This window comes from Callorhinus ursinus, unplaced genomic scaffold (assembly GCF_003265705.2).
Source record: "Callorhinus ursinus isolate GAN/ISIS: 27379988/994484 unplaced genomic scaffold, GSC_fseal_2.0 scaffold17, whole genome shotgun sequence".
Lineage (NCBI taxonomy): Eukaryota > Metazoa > Chordata > Mammalia > Carnivora > Otariidae > Callorhinus > Callorhinus ursinus.
In genome coordinates, this window is record NW_027397079.1 from 21461692 (window position 1) to 21478259 (window position 16568).

Consider the following 16568-nt stretch of genomic DNA (forward strand, 5'->3'; position numbering starts at 1 on the left):
TTAAATCTAGAAGTTCCTAGAGATTAAACACTTCTAGAAATAATTCATTTTCTTCTGATGAATTATAATTTCATTATCCAACATATAATAAATAAGATGCTTTGTTTAGAAATTACTATGTCAATATGTTCACCTGAACAATATTTGCTGTAGTAAGATCTCACCTGAATGTTAAAAATTAACATTCACTGACTATATACTATAATTAATCTTCACTACTATAATCATGGTGTCTCTTAGCTTGAAGTGTCCTTTGAGATAATAAGGATTTATAAGTCCTGGTTGCATTCCTGAACTCCTAATCTTAGTCTAGAAGATACTACTTAGCTTAGTCCCTACTTACTTCTCAAACCTCATAGTATATTTTCCGTTCTTTAGCTTTCTATGCTCTCACCATGTAGATAGTGTTACAAATACTCCTACCTCGGGTGCCTGGGTGGCTCAGTTGACTGCCTTAGGCTCAGGTCATGATCCTGGAGTCCCAGGATCGAGTCCCGTGTCGGGCTCCCTGCTCAGCAGGGAGTCTGCTTCTCCCTCTGACCTTCCTCCCTCTCATGCTCTCTCTCTCTACCACTCTCTCTCTCTCAATAAATAAAAATCTTAAAAAAAACCCCAAATATTTCTAGCTCTTCTCCTATAGGACTTTTTTTTTAAACTGGACTGAAATTCACAGAATACAAAATTAACTATTTTAAAGTAAACAAATCAATGGCATTTAGTACATTCATAATTCTGTGCAATTATCAAGTTCAAAAATATTTTCATCACCCCAGAAGAAACTCCATATCCATTAAGCAGACTCTCCCTATTCTCCCTTCTTCTCATCCTCTGAAAACTACCAATATGCTTTCTTTTTCTATGGACTTACCTAATCTGGATATTTCATATAAATGAAATTATATAATATGAACCTTCTGAGATCAGCTTCTTACTTAGCAATTTTTTAAGGTTCATGCATGTTGTAGTGTGCATCAGTATCTCATTTCTTCTTATGGCTGAGTAATATTCCATTGCCTAGAAAATATCACATTTTTTCTACCCATTCATCTTTCATGGACATTTGGATTGTTTCCATCTTTGGGCTATTGTGAAGAGTGCTGCTATGAACACTGACGTATAACTATCTGTTGGAGTCGCTGCTTTCAGTTATTTGGGGTAAATATCAAGGAGTGCAATTGCTGGTCCATATGATAATTTCATATTTAACTTTTTAGGAGACAGCCACTGTTGCTTACAGTGGATTCACCATTTTACATTCCTAGCAGCCAAGTCTGAAGGTTCCGACTTCTCCACATCCCCAGCTACGCTTGCTTTATATTTTGTTGATTTGGGTGTGAAGCAGTAACTATGGTTTTGATTACCCTGCCCTAATGATTAATGATGTTGAGCATGTTTTTATGTGCATTTTGGCCAACTGTATATTTTCACTGGAGGAATGTCTATTTAAATGTCTATTCAGTGGCTCAGTCCGACTCTTCAGTGTCCAACTCTTGGTTTTGGCTCAGGTTGTGATCTCAGGGTTCTGAGATCGAGCCCAGGTCAGGCTCCAGCACTCAGTGGAGAGTCTGCTTGACATTCTCTCTCCCTCTCTCAAATAAATAAAATGAATAAATCTTTAAAATAAATAAATAAATTCCTATTCAAATTCTTTGCCAGTTTTTTGAATTGGGCTGTTGGTCTTTTTCTTGTTGAGTTGTATGATTTCTTTTTATATTCTGAATACTGGGTCAGATAAAATATTTGTTTTTTTAATATTTTATTTATTTATTTGACAGAGAGAGACACAGCGAGAGAGGGAACACAAGCAGGGGGAGTGGGAGAGGGAGAAGCAGGCCTCCTGCCAAGGAGGGAGCCCCATGTGGGACTCGATCCCAGGACCCTGGGATCATGACCTGAGCCGAAGGCAGACGCTCAACGACTGAGCCACCCAGGCGCCCCTAGATAAATTATTTGTAAATATTATTCTCATTCTGTAGGTTGTCTTTTTACTATTTTAACAATGTCCTTCGATGCACACATTTTTAAAACTTTGGTGGAGTCCAATGTATCTATTTTTTTCTTTTGTTACTTATGCTTTTGGTATTGTATCTAAGAATTCATTGCCATATTAAGATCCTGAGGGTTTATCCTTATGTTTCCTTCTAAGAGTTTTATAGTTTTAGCACCATTTGTTAAAGACACTATTATCTTCTCCATTGAATGGTCTTGGTACTCTTGTGGAAAATCAATTGGCCAAAGGTGTATGGCTTATTTCTGGATTGCTCATTCTCTCATTCTCTTCCATTGGTCTATATTGCTATCCTTGTGCCAACACCACACTGTTTTGATCACTGTCATTTTGTAGTAAGTTTTAAAATCAGGAAGAACTTGGTTTTATTTTTTGGTGGATACTGTTTTGGCTATTCGGGGCGCCTTGCGACGTCACATGAATTTGAGGATCAGCTTTGCCATTTCTGCAAGAAAGGCCATTGAAATCGTAATCAGGATCACCCTGAATCTGTATATCACTTTGGGTCATATCGCCATCTTAACAATATTAAATCTTCCAATATATGAGCATGGGAAGTCTTACCATTTACCTAGGTCTTTAATTTCATTCAGCCAAGCTTTGTAGTTTGCAGTGTCCTACTGTTGCACCTCCTCAGTTAAATTTATTCCTAAGCATTTTACTATGTTGGATGCTTTTGTAAATAGAATTGTTTCTTTAATTTCCTTTTGGATGGTTCCTTGCTAGTGTATGGAAATACAACTGATTTCTTTCATATTGATCTAATGCAACTTTGCTGATTTTGTTCATTAGCTCTGTTTTTATTATTGTATCTTTAAGGTTCTTTGTATAGAAGATCATGTTATCTGCAAAGAGAGATAGTTTTACTTCTTCCTTTCCAATATGGATGGCTTTATTTTTCTTGACTAATTTTCCAGGCTAGATTTTCTAGTACAGTGTTAAATAGTGCTAGTAAAAGTGGCAGTCCTTGTTTTGTTACTGGTCTTAGGGGTAAGATTTTTGTTTTTCACCATTGAGTATGATACTAGCTATAGATTTCTCATAAATGCACTTTATCATTTAAGGCTTGAGGAAGCCCCTTGTGTTGAGGAAATTCCCTTGTGTCCCTAGTTTGTTATCTTAAAAGGGTGTTGAATTTTGTCAAATACTTTCTCTGTATCAGCTGAACTGATCACGTGGTTTTTTCTTTTCTTCTCTCTATTAATGTGGTGTATTCTATTAATGTGGTTGATTGATTTTTGTATATTGAAACATGTTTGCATTCCTGGGATAAATCCTATTTGGTCACAGTATATAATCCTTTTTATAAGCTGCTAGATTTGGTTTTCCAGTATTTTATTGAGGATTTTTGTATCTATATTCATAAGGGGTATTGGTCTACAGTCGTCTTAGACATCTTTGAGCTTGGTATTAGAGCAATGCTGGCCTCATAGAATGAGTTACAAAGTGTTATCCTCTCTTCTAATTTTTGACAGAGTTTGAGAAAAATTTATGTTAATTTTTTTTGGTGGAATTCACCAGGGAAGCCATTTGGTCCTGGGCTTTTCTTCGTTGGGAGGCTTTTGATTACTGATTCAATCCCCTTCCTTGTTACAGGTCTGTTCAGGTTTTTGTTGTTGTTGTTGTTGTTGTTGTTTAAGATTTATGTATTTATGTAAGAAAGACAGAGAGAGAGAGAGCAGGGAGAGGGGCAGAGTAGTTTGCGTATTTCTTGGAGTCTGTCCATTTCATCTAGGCTACCTAAATTTTGTTGTTCAGGGTATTCACTTATAATCCTTTTATTTCTGTAAATTCAGTAGTAATATTCCCCTCTCATTACTGAGTTTCATTGGCAATGTCTTCTTTATTTTTTCTTTCTAGCTAATGACTTGTAAAATTTGTTGATATTTTTGAAGAACCAATTACTGATTTCACTGAACTTCTATTTTTAATTTTTTTAATTTATTTATTTTTAAAGATTTATTTATATATTTTTTTAGAGAAAGAGAGACTGCAGGGGAAGGGGCAGAGGGAGAGGCAGAGAGAGTCCCAAGTAGACTCCCCACTGAGCATGGAGCCCGACACGGGGCTCGATTCCAGGACCCTAAGATCATGACCTGAGCCGAAACCAAGAGTCTGATGCTTAACCGACTGTGCCACCCAGGCGCCCCATGAACTTTTCTTTTTTTAAATTCTCTATTTCTGTTACCTCCTTTCTAATCTTTGTTATTTTCTACCATTTGCTAGCTTCAGATTTACTTTGCTGTTCTTTTTGTACTTCCTTAAGATATAAAGTAATTGATTTGACACATTTCTGTTTTAATGGAATCATTTATAGCTAGGTATACATTTCCCATTGAGCGCTGTTTTAGCTGCATGCCCCCTCTGTGGGGCTTTTGAACATACTGTTTTCTCTACCTGAAATGTTGTGGTTCTTACCGTGACTGACTTCTTAGGTAAAATACTTGTTTTGGTGAGCTCTTTCCTGACCGTTCTAAGTAGGTTCCCTTCCACAGTCCCCAGCCAGATCCACACCTCAGCATCCTGTTTGTTTCCTAGATAGCACTTTGCATTTTGCAATTACTTTTATGTTTGGTTATTGATTTTTTGTGCCCCTCACTAGACTATTTTGTCCTTGTTCACCACCGTATATACACAATGCTTTACACACAATGGACAGTCAATAAATATACAGAACGAGTGCATTTGTAGGTGCCTAAGTCGCCATCCCACAAAACAGTGTGGGAATAAAAATGATTTTTACATCAGGACGGGTTGGCATTTAATCATATGGCAACTTTTGATGAGTATCTATTTATGTCTTTAAAGTTCTGTTAACTACAATAATGGAATACTCACCTAATGTAGATTTATTTTTGCTGACTAGCCAACAATGATAGCCAAACAGAGAGGACAAGCTGACAGAAAACATAGCTGCAGCAAAGAATAAAAACATAATATGGAACTTGGCTTGAGTATCGGGTAGGCCATTCTATAAAGAAAGGAAGAAAATAAAATGTTTTGTCAAAGGGATAAGTATTTCCCTACTTTTGTAAGTAAGATTTTTTTTTTGCTCTACTTTTTTTTTTAATTTAGATATGGAGAAAGATACATGGTTTTATGTTAAAACTTTGAGGAAAAATATATGTCATAAGCTTAAAAAATGTTTACTATTAATGAATATAGATATAAAAAGATATTAAAATTTGGGATATTTACTTTGTTTTTCATAACTGAATCAAAGAAAAATTATGGTAGTATATGTGTAAACTATAATACTAGGAAGCAAGATAAAAGAACTATAAAATATAGTTTTTTATTTACTTCCTGAAAATGTTTTAACACACTACAGTTTTACAAATATTTAAATAGTTTTATTATAATGCCTGAAAATGAAGGTTAATTGGCACAGTTAATTACTATACTTATTGATGTTTTACAGTACTACAAACAACAGCGTCAACAAGAACACATACAACAACACATCCACAATAATGCTTCAAGCTATTTTAAATAATAGCATCACAGAAAAGATCAACACTAGTGCATAACACTGGTCTAAAACAAACCTTACAATATCCAGGTAACAAAACAGGCCATCTCAAAGCAAAACCAGTTTGTCTCTTCTTGTATGTATTGTCCAAGGAGACCTAAACCCACTCTAGAATGGCAGGCTTGGGCTACGGATACTTAGTAAAGCACCAGAGCTGTTAGCACCTGTCCCCTTCTGATAGACAGTCATAGTATTTCAGTATCCGCTATTGACACAGGTCACCAGCTCTCACTCATAGCTTCTGACAGCAGAGTCCTCACAGTGAAAACTGGTCACTCCTTTACATATATATTTATGGTTTGGAACTAAAACCATCCACAGGAATGAGAAGCAGGGAGGTTATATTCTTTCAGACATTCATTAGGGATCATTCTTCATGCTAGACACTGAAGTATTCTTGAATGCTAGCAGCATGTCCATACACCTGTATATTCCTAGTGCTTGGCAATGTAACTGGCACATAAAGGCATTCAATAAATCTTTAGTATTCAATGTGGTTCAAATCTGACCTAAATTATCTAGGAATTTAGAAAGTTCTTATCATAATAAAGGATAATTTAATGAAAACAATAAAGCAATCCTGGCCTGGGATAACTTATTTTTGTTTTTGTTTTTGTTTTTTGTTTTTTACCATTGTTTGGGGGCCCCAAGGAGTATCTTTGGATATTTATAATACTCAATTTTAATTTTGTTTTGCTTACATTTAAAATATATAGCACAGAAAACAAATGAATTACTTAAAGCCTAATCAAGCAATACCTAATAAAAACTCAGGATATTATAGACATAATAGTTTTAAAAAACAGTCTTTCTACTCATAAAGAAAACACTTCAATTTTTAGATGCTGAAAATAAAACTTCAAATATAGTCAATTCTCATTATTCACAGTGGTCATGTTCTGTAAAGGTGTCATGAATGCTGAATTTGTAAATATGGAATCGCTGCCCCAGGGAAAATACAGGGTTAGGTTCCTATGAGCCTCTGGTCACATTATTCTTGTCAAAGGATCAATGCACAACCTTGTTTATGTGCATTTCTGCTTAAATACACCGTATTGACATGTTATTTAATATACATTATTGATTCATTACTTAGAGCCAACAGCAGCGTGACTCATGCCTGCAGGAAGCTTACCCGACACAAGCATTTTCTCCATAAAGTATGCTATAGTCTTCTTTTGCTCAGAAACACCAGTCAGCACTTCAGCGCTATGTATGAAGACCATTTTAAATAGCAAAATCACCAGCAATAAGTATAAAAAATGCAAAAAATGTGACACTAAACAGACTGAAAAGCATACTTGTTTACAGGAGAAGAGACTAAGAACAAACAAGAAGGCGGTTTGTTGTGGAGCTCAGCTGGGAATGTGCCCATGGGGCAGGTCAAATTTTTCCCACGCTGTGCATGTCTGCAAAGAACCACAAAAGCTCTGTGAGTACTGATTTGGGGATTACAAATAAATTTCAGCAAGTAAGAGAATTCACAAACACAGAATCTGTGAACAGTGAGGATTGACTATATATAAATGAGCTCTAGTCTATAAAATCAGCATCTGAAATAACTCAATTACTGAAAATCTGTTATATATTTTTGTATGCTAGAAAAAAATCACCAAGGTATTGACTTACTGTCCAAAATTTGATAAAATACTGTAAATCCGTAGCAGCAATAAAAAGGCAATACAGCAGAGAATAAGCCAAGAAAAGGAGGAAAAATTTATAATTTGAAAATCCAACACAATTGTTCACCCTGTTAACAAAACAAAAACAACATTTTCAGTGAGTTGTATACTTTCAGCCTACGTCTGCATATGCTCATCTTTAACACAGTATTTGGTTTCCTATCATTTGAAATTTACTGGCATTTCTTTAAGCAAGCCTCATAAAATTTTACACATACAAACATTAAAAAATCCATTTTGCTAAAAAAGGAATTTGTGTTTAGATTTTTTAATTTGGTATGTGATATTACTTTAATCAACTATGAACCATATATTTCATGTCCAATTATGCAAATAAGCACATGCCTAAGAACACAGAGCTGGTGAGAAACCTAATGAAGTAAGGCAGATAAGAGGAACTTACTAAGATCTTGGTTACCTTTGGATATTTCTATGATTAGGTAATTTAAAATCTTTCAGATTTTCCCAAATTAGATGAAATATCTTTGCAAACTACATGCATGCCATCAGCATACCACTGATTATCCTGGGGAGGTTTAAGAAAAGAAATAGGATTGAGAGCCAGACAGCCACGGTCATAAGATGCATCTGACACTCAATAATCATGTGGCCTTGACCAAGTGAAATAGTCTATAGGAATTTCCTTTTCCTTATCTGCAAAACAAACATTCCAGAGAGCTGGCTCTATATCCTTTGGTTCTAAACAGGATTTGTAATTCTCAGTTCTCATTCTAAAGTTACTATATTTCGGAGAGGAGGAATATGAATTCAAACTATTGTATCAAAAAGCATAAACACAAATACAACTAGATTTTAGGGTCACACTTTTCTATCAACATTTTTTTATCTTCCTTTTGACAAAAACAAGGGAATTTCAGGCTGATCTTGTTGTGCACGTGACACAACACCTAAGTGGAAATCACGGGTATCTGGTTGAGGTAACTGTGTTAACTGGTATAATAAACCTACTGCATGGAATGTACACATACTGTTTTCTCTCCTCAAATGTCTTTGTCCTACTCTAATGTTAGCCAGGTAGTCTCAGTCTCTATTGACTTTGCTCATAAGCTGAGACATTTTTCTTTTTATATTTTTAAAGTGAAACAATGTACACATGAAAATGTTTACTCAACTATGCAAGATAAATAAGCTCCAGAAGTCCGCTATACGACACTGTGCCCATGGTTAACAATACTGTACTGTGCACTTAAAAATGTGTGAAGAGATTAGGTGCCACGTAAGTGTACCTACAATAAAAAAAATTAATTAAAAAAACTAAAAAGGTAAACATTATCAGGCTTATGAATAAACTGAATATTTGGGGGGAAAGAAACAGAAAAGTGCTTATATCATCTACCTCAAGAAACATAAGGTAAAGGGACCAGGACTAGATTTAGTAACTTTGGAACATAAGGGTATTTTATATGGCAAATAAGCTCATAAAGAAGGCAAAAATTGTAGGTGCACATGATATGAAAACGTGACGGTTCTAGTGTGAGTGCAAACCAATTACTGAGGCTGCCTTCTCTGACATCTGAATGAAATAATGGCAAGAAATCATACTGCAGAGTTCCAAACAAGCCTAGTCCAATTGCATTCTGTCTCCAAAGGATACAGGATATTCCCCTTGCTTTCTTGTTTAGTTTCCAGAGGAGAGAATGCATAGACAGAAGCTGGGGAGCCATAACACTTTGGAGGGTGAGGGTGAAGACAATGACTTTTGTGCACTGGGGGAAAATAAGAAGGGATAAGAAAGATTGTTTCTCTTCCTATGAGAATGTAAGAAGGCAGCTTTTATATTAAATGATACATAGCATTTTTATAAAAAGTAAAATGATTTTGATTACAGATTTCATAACATCTAATTTACTTTAACTTCTATTTAGGAACATGGTGTAATGTAACTTATCTGTCACTTAGGAAACAGAAGAGAAAGTCAGTAAATAAAAACCAAGTATCTTAGCATTTGATATGTACTTTACACTTGAGGAAATGTAGTAATAAAATGTCTCTTCATAACAGACAGTGAAATGTTTTAACTCCCTACTGCTTTGTAGACTCAATTTGAAAAGGAAGAGATGTATTCTGAGTCTGAATGATTTTATATGGAGAAACAAAACATGCTCAAGGTAATTATCCCTTATATGCTGTTTAAAATTCAGTGCAGGGGCGCCTGGGTGGCTCAGTTGGTTGGGCAACTGCCTTCGGCTCAGGTCATGATCCTGGAGTCCCGGGATCGAGTCCCGCATCGGGCTCCCTGCTCAGCGGAGAGACTGCTTCTCCCTCTGACCCTCCCCCATCTCATGTTCTCTCTCTCTCTCTCTCTCTCATTCTATCAAATAAATAAATAAAATCTTAAAAAAAATAAAATTCAGTGCAAATAAGGGCACCTGGGTGGCTCAGTGGGTTGGGTGTCTGCCTTCGACTTGGGTCATGGTCCCAGGGTCCTGGGGTGGAGCCCTGCATAGGGCTCCCTGCTCGGCGGGGAGCCTGCTTCTCCCTCTCCCTCCACCCCTCCTCCCCTCATGCTCTTTCTCGCTTGCGCTCTCTCTCAAATAAATAGATGAAATCTTAAAAAAAATCTTAAAAAAAATAAAATTTAGTGCAAATAGCAATTGGCCCTGTTTCAGGGCAATTGCTTTCTGATTCTAAATAGGAAAAAGAACATAATATAGAAAAAAACAGACAGAATGTGGCCTTTGGAGTCCAAAAAAACATGCCATGTGACTTTAAGCCCACTCTTTAACTTTTCTGAGCTCCACGTCCCCCTTTTCTTTAAAATGGGACAAATAATTTCTGTAATTTCTGTCACTGTTGTAAGAATTACAGATTTTATATATATACACACACACACACACATATATATATATATAGTCTCTAGCACATTATAGGCACTCAATATGAAGCTAAAATTATTGAATTTAATAAGTGTTACCTAATCTTTGGCAAGCATGTCAAAACGTATCATTAATATAATGAATGAATGAATGAATGAATGAATGAATGAAAATTTTATATTAAAAGAAAAACTCTTTGATGGGAAACCCAATAAGGCAAATACTACAGGATTTCTATTTCAGTTAAAAGACAAGTGCGAGGTGGATCCCCTGCACCCTGATGGGTCATCTTAACTGGCCTTAGCAGATATGCTGGAGCCCCTGACAACAAGGAAGCTTTCTGCTTTTTCAATGCTCAAAGTTGACAGATACTGAACTTCAAAATTGTATACAAGACCTGCATAATAAGGTTGGCCCCACAGTTTGGGAACATCCTGAAGATCTTTTAATCAATGACTGTTATACTGACATAACGGCTATAAAAAGAGATTATTTCTATCTTGATAAGGAAAATGTTCCAGGATATATTAAGTGAAGAGGAAAAAAAAAAAAGAGGCACAGACTCAGTCCACAGTGGAACCACTTGTGTTAAAAAATGTGTAAAATATTTTTGTGTGTGTGTAAAAAACTGTAACACACACACCCATACACATTTATATGTGAAAGGTACTCATGACATTTAGCGATATGCTCCCTGTGAGGAAGAGAAGAAGTGGGGGAGGGGGGCCTAGGACGAACACTTGGCACTTTTTTTATTTTTGCATTTAGAACCATGCGTATGCATTATGCATACCTTTTTTTAATTTAAAATTTTAACTTTAAATTTCAAATACACCAGGTGAACACAAGGCCCTTGGCACCAAACCCTTCCCAAATCCACCCGGCTTACTGCCTTCTGCAAGGGCGAGAGCTGAGACAGTGGCTGACACGGTGGGCAGCAGGGGGCGCCACAGTACAAAGAAGCAATGACACGGAAGTTGAAAGGTACTGCAGTCAGTTCGTTCAACAATTCCCACATTGCCATAGACAGCGAGCATGATAATGGGGAGTCTATGGGTATGCAATCTATACCCGTTTTTAAAACCTCTAGAGCCTTCTATCCGTTCCCTTTCACTTATTCAACAGATTTGTCAAAATTTGAAAGACTGTCAAATTATGCTATAAGTCTCTTATAAAGGCAAATTAATGGCAGGTTTAGAAAGATTGCTATCACAGTAAATTATTATTTCCTATTTTTGTGCTTTAGTGAGGCTAGTAAGGGTGCGTCATGCTTTATAGGTGTGTGAAGCTTGGAACTAATACCGGTTGTTTCCACCTTTCCATTCCTTGTCATCACCATCTCATATTTATCACTCTAAGTCAGAAAAATTGAAGTCAACTCTACGTCCTTGATTTCTTTCTCATTCTGCTAAATTATACTGAGAATACACAGCTACTTAGAAAAGAAGGGTGTCTTTGCATGTGTTCTCCCGAGAGCAGACCCTGAGACAAGAACTTGGATACAGCTTATTTGAAACAAGGAGGGGAGAAAAGCCCATAAAGCATGTGTTGTTGGCCAGGCCCTCGCTGGTTGAGGGGAGCCTCTGGAAACATTCACGCCTGGCACCTCTGGGCTGCCCGGCTTCTCAGCGTACCCAGCCTCCTCAGGTGGAACAGAGAGCCCGCAGGCAGAGAAGGAAAGAAACAGTGGGGTCTGAGGTGAGGAGCCGCCAAGGGCGCAGGAACTGTCCACGGCAGGTGCAGTGAACCCACAGGCGGATGGTGCAGATGTGGGTGAGGCACTGACACGTGAGCTACTGGAGGGATCAACAGAGGAATGTAAGGAGGACTAAGAAAACTTAAAATAGAAGATATTGGGGGGAAAAGCTACTTGAGAGAGAACGGAATGAATGAAAGCACGAGGAAAGCAAAAGAATGGCTACAAATGAATATTAATACCAAGTGAGGCTATTCATTGAGATCTTTCTTTGAGGAGAACATTACTCTCATAGGAGCTAACTGGCCTTAACATCGGAAAGAAGAAAGTCTAGTTGGAGAAAAGTGAGAGGTATCTAGAGAGAGAAAATTCGGTGAAGCCGACATTCCCCTATTATTTCCTACAGCTAAGATAATTATTCCCTATGTTTCCACCTACACCCAGCACACATTTGTGGGCATGTCTACCTTTTTCTAGGGCCACCCCTGAAAGAAGGCAAGGCTGGTAGAGTAATCATGCCTAGTGTCCAAATCCAGCCTGGCCGGCAACCTGAGTGTAGCTAATGTGCACATGGAGAAGAAAAATTATAGGGAGAGGTAGAAAAATCAACCTTCATTAGTTAATTAGAGCTTTCAAATCATTCTCTGTTAAGGTGCCTGATCTAAAATTATTTTTTAAAATATTAATGAGTTCTAAGTGAAAACCCTAAACACATAATGTATTTGTGTATTTGCTATTCAAACTCCTCAATGTCAAGTTTTATTTAAAATAAATTGTTAAAGCTTGAGATGAATTAATTCGTTATTCAAAACTTCCAGTGAGGTATTGTGTATAATTTATGAATTCATTTTGGTGTAATTTCTGGGACATGTTTCAGAATCTCTGTGTTGATGCATGTGCATACAAAGAAAACCATTTGTTCTAAGCAAATATGACAAATTAACTTTCATGTTGTTGGTCTACTTCATTTAAAAATTATTCCATGGAAACTCTCCTGAATAAAACCTTTTTGGTGTTAATTCAACAAACACTAGAAACTAAATCTGAAAGTACCTTCTGGGTCAGCTAAGGCAAGATTTCATTTACAAAAAGATTTGAACAGATAAATGATTCAATTTATTAAGTTCTAAGGGACAGAAACATGTTTAAGTATAGAGCCATACTCACCATGGGCAATGATGATCCATCTTCAAAATACATCTAAAAAAATAATAAACACACACAAAACTTAACACCTTATAAAATTTTAAACCCATTAAGTATGAAAAGGAAATATAAAAGTTATTTAGAAAGAGTTGTGCCAAGTAAAATATTGCAAAATTACTTATCTAAAAATTAAATAAATAATACTAAAAGTCCTCATCTCAAATACTATAGCCAATTTCAGTTATGATATATAATTATAGAATTTTCAAAATCTACATACTTTAAAGTAGAAATCAAAAAACTCATTTCCTGAAAGCAATTCATTATGTTAATATACAATTATCTTATGCTAAAGAAAGGGCAAAATGTCAACAGATTTACAGAAAGTCTGGATAAAACTTGTCTTTAATATCAATCTTTAAGCTAAGTAGCACAGTCCTTGTGATATATTAAGTATCTAAAATATCTGATTATTGTGTAGTCATATGAACTATCTTTATAAAGGTGAAAAAAGAGTCAGAGAAGTATTTGGTAAACAGAACTAGCCAAGTCTGAGCTGCCAAAATTCATGCACTTCTTCACATCAGTGTGAATCTGGGGGGAAAGGGGGGCAATTAGGTGACTGTGGCCCTAAGCCACAATAGTATCAATGCAAGGGACTGTCCAGTTCTACGTCCTAAATAAAGGTCTCAGAAACACAACTAAGGAAAAAAGGAAATAATCTGGAAAACAGTGAGGAAAGAAACAATATTAATTAAAAAGACCACCAGCATGTAGAGATTTAGAAGTAAAAGGTTTTCTTACTTATCACAGACGGAACAGTGATGGCAGCGGTCTGGTTTTATGAGTTGGCATCTGTCACAATATCGGATTGCTAGGGACAAAAATCTCCACTTAGTCTTAGATTTAACACTGAATTGAATATACAATTAAATGGCTTTTATCAGCTATCCAAATTTAACTTCTAAAAAAGCAAAGTGAATTTGAATTTGGTAAAAATGAGATATTCTACTGTTAATACAAAAATAGAATGACTTGCCTACAGCCTCAGTTTTCTTTCTTTTCTTTCTTTCTTTCTTTTTCTTTCTTTCTTTCTCTTTTTCTTCCTTCCTTCCTTCCTTCCTTCCTTTTCTTTCTTTCCCCTTCCTTCCTTCCTTCCCCCTCTCTCTTTCTTTTTTTTTCTCTCTCTTTCTTTTAAGTAATCTCTATACCCAACATGGGGCTTGAACTCATGACCCCAAGACCAAGAGTCGCTCACTCCTCTGATTGAGCCAGCCAGGCGCCCCCAACCTCAGTTTTCTAACGAGGTTTCTCAGAAATAGAGAATCTTTGGACGTAATTTTTCTAAGGTATTCCTAATTGTCAGTAATGATAGTAAGGCTCACAAAGGGTACAAATATGTCCATTTCTATCAAAGTAAACAGAATGTCTCCCTCAAGTAAATTAATTTATTTCCTGTACCCTACCAGGATAAGTACCTGAAGATACAACCATATTTTAAAAGTTTTATGAGGGGCGCCTGGGTGGCTCAGTTGGTTAAGTGTCTACCTTCGGCTCAGGTCAGGATCCCAGGGTCCTGGGATTGAGCCCCACATCGGGCTCCTGGCTCAGTGGGAAGCCTGCTTCTCCCTCTCCCTCTGCCTCTCCCCCTGCTCATGCTCTCTATCTCTGTGTCTCAAATGAATACATAAAATCTTTAAAAAAATAAAATTTTTATGAGAAACACATTTTAGAAATTTGTGAATAAACTCTATTAGTTGTTTAAATTGGGAAAGAGCTCACATGTTCTCTGTAGGGTGAGATAAAAGACTAGAAGTGAGTATCAGAAGTGCTTCCAATACTGAATTTTAATTCTTGTAATGGAAATCCTGATCCTTTCTTTTCTAACATAGATATCAAAGACAATTATGTATGTCTGGTTTGGAGATGCTATTTCAGTACATAGGCATCTTACAAGATGCAAGCAGTCTACCAAAATTACAGGAGAACAGTTATTGGGTGGGCCACGGGATCAGTAAAAACCCAAATAGTGAATTTAAAATTTGGAAAAAGTACTTGCAACAAGTAATTATCACTGTTATATTAACTAATATTATGATCCCTGAAAAAAGCAATAGTTGCTTATCCTAAGATTAGGATGAGCTTTTTTCAGACAACAAGACCTATATGGAATTGTTTTCTATATTAAAATAAGTTCTCAATCATCCCCCTTACAACTCTCCTTTTTTTGGGAACTACAGAGATTAATGGCATGGCTGGCTCATCTCCTGAAGGAAGAAGTCTTGCAGCTACATTCCAGAGAAAGCTCCACAGTACCACTGGCTCACTCAGAGCATTAAAGTGTAAGGCAATATTATCCAGAAGAAATATAATGTGAGCCACATGTGTACTTTTAGATTCTCTAGGAGCTGTATTAAAAGAAATAAAAGGAAACAGGGAAATTAATTTTAAGAAAATATATTTGACCTAATATATCAAAAATATTATTTCAATATATAATTAATACACAAATATTAATCACATATTTTACACTTTTTCACACCAAGTCTTTGAAAACTATTATATATTTTTTACACTTATAGTTGCACTTTAAGTGGTGAGTTTCGTGAGCAATGCTACATTCTCTCCAGATGATTATCTCTACTTTAAAGCACACTGGGAAAAAACAAACAAACAATCAAACAAAACAACAACAAAAAACCTTCTCAAATCAAAGTGGGTAATAACTCACTGGAAATTAAAACAATGTAGAAATAAGCTTTTTGCTTACAGTCTTTCATAAACAGAAATTTAGTCTCTTAGTAAAAAAAAACAAAATGAAAAACAATAAATGCCCCATAATCCCATTTACAATTGCACCAAAAATAGTAAGATACCTAGGAATAAACCTAACCAAAGAAGTGAAAGACTTGTATTCTGAAAACTATAAAAAAATGCTGAAAGAAATTGATGACATGAAGAAATGGAAAGACATTCCATGCTCATGGATTAGAAGAATAAACACTGTTAAAATGTCTATACTGCCGGAAGTGATCTACACATTTGATGCAATCCCTATCAAAATAAAAACATCATGTTTCACAGAACTAGAATAAACAATCCTGAAATTTGTATGGAACTACAAAATATGTGAATAGCCAAACCAATCTTGAAAAAGAAAAGCAAAGCTGGAGGCATACAGTACCACACTTCTAGTTCTATTACAAAGCTGTAGTGATCAAAACAGTACGGTACTGGCACAAAAATAGACATGTAGATCAATGGAGCAGAATAGAAAACCCAGAAATAAACCCACAATTATATCATCAATTAATGTATGACAAAGGAGGCAAGAATATGCAATGGGGAAAAGACAGTCTGTTCAACAAATGGTGTTGGGAAAACTGGATAGTAACATGCAGAAGAAAGAAACTGGACCACTTTCTTACATCATACACAAAAATAAACTCAAAATGGATTAAAAACCTAAATGTAAGGCAGGGAACCATAAAAATCCTAGAAGAGACCACAGGCAGTAATTTCTACGACATGGGCCACAGCAAGTTTTTTCCAGATTGGTCCCCTGAGGCAAGGGAAACAAAAGCAAAAATAAACTATTGGGACTACATTGAAATAAAAGTTTCTGTACATGAAAGAAACAATCAACAAAACTAAAGGGCAACCTACA

The 16568-nt window shown here is 36.0% G+C and overlaps 1 protein-coding gene across 1 annotated transcript in view; it reads right to left on the bottom strand.

Moving 5' to 3' along the window:
* ZDHHC2 (zDHHC palmitoyltransferase 2) overlaps nt 1-16568 on the bottom strand; it is a 70240-nt gene that overhangs the window by 12839 nt on the left and 40833 nt on the right. The window contains exons 5-8 of the mRNA XM_025886031.2: nt 13706-13775; nt 12923-12955; nt 7170-7290; nt 4847-4979 (exon numbers count right to left, since the gene is read on the bottom strand). Of these exons, the coding sequence (XP_025741816.1) occupies nt 4847-4979; nt 7170-7290; nt 12923-12955; nt 13706-13775 (357 nt within the window). The remainder of the gene's footprint in view (nt 1-4846; nt 4980-7169; nt 7291-12922; nt 12956-13705; nt 13776-16568) is intronic.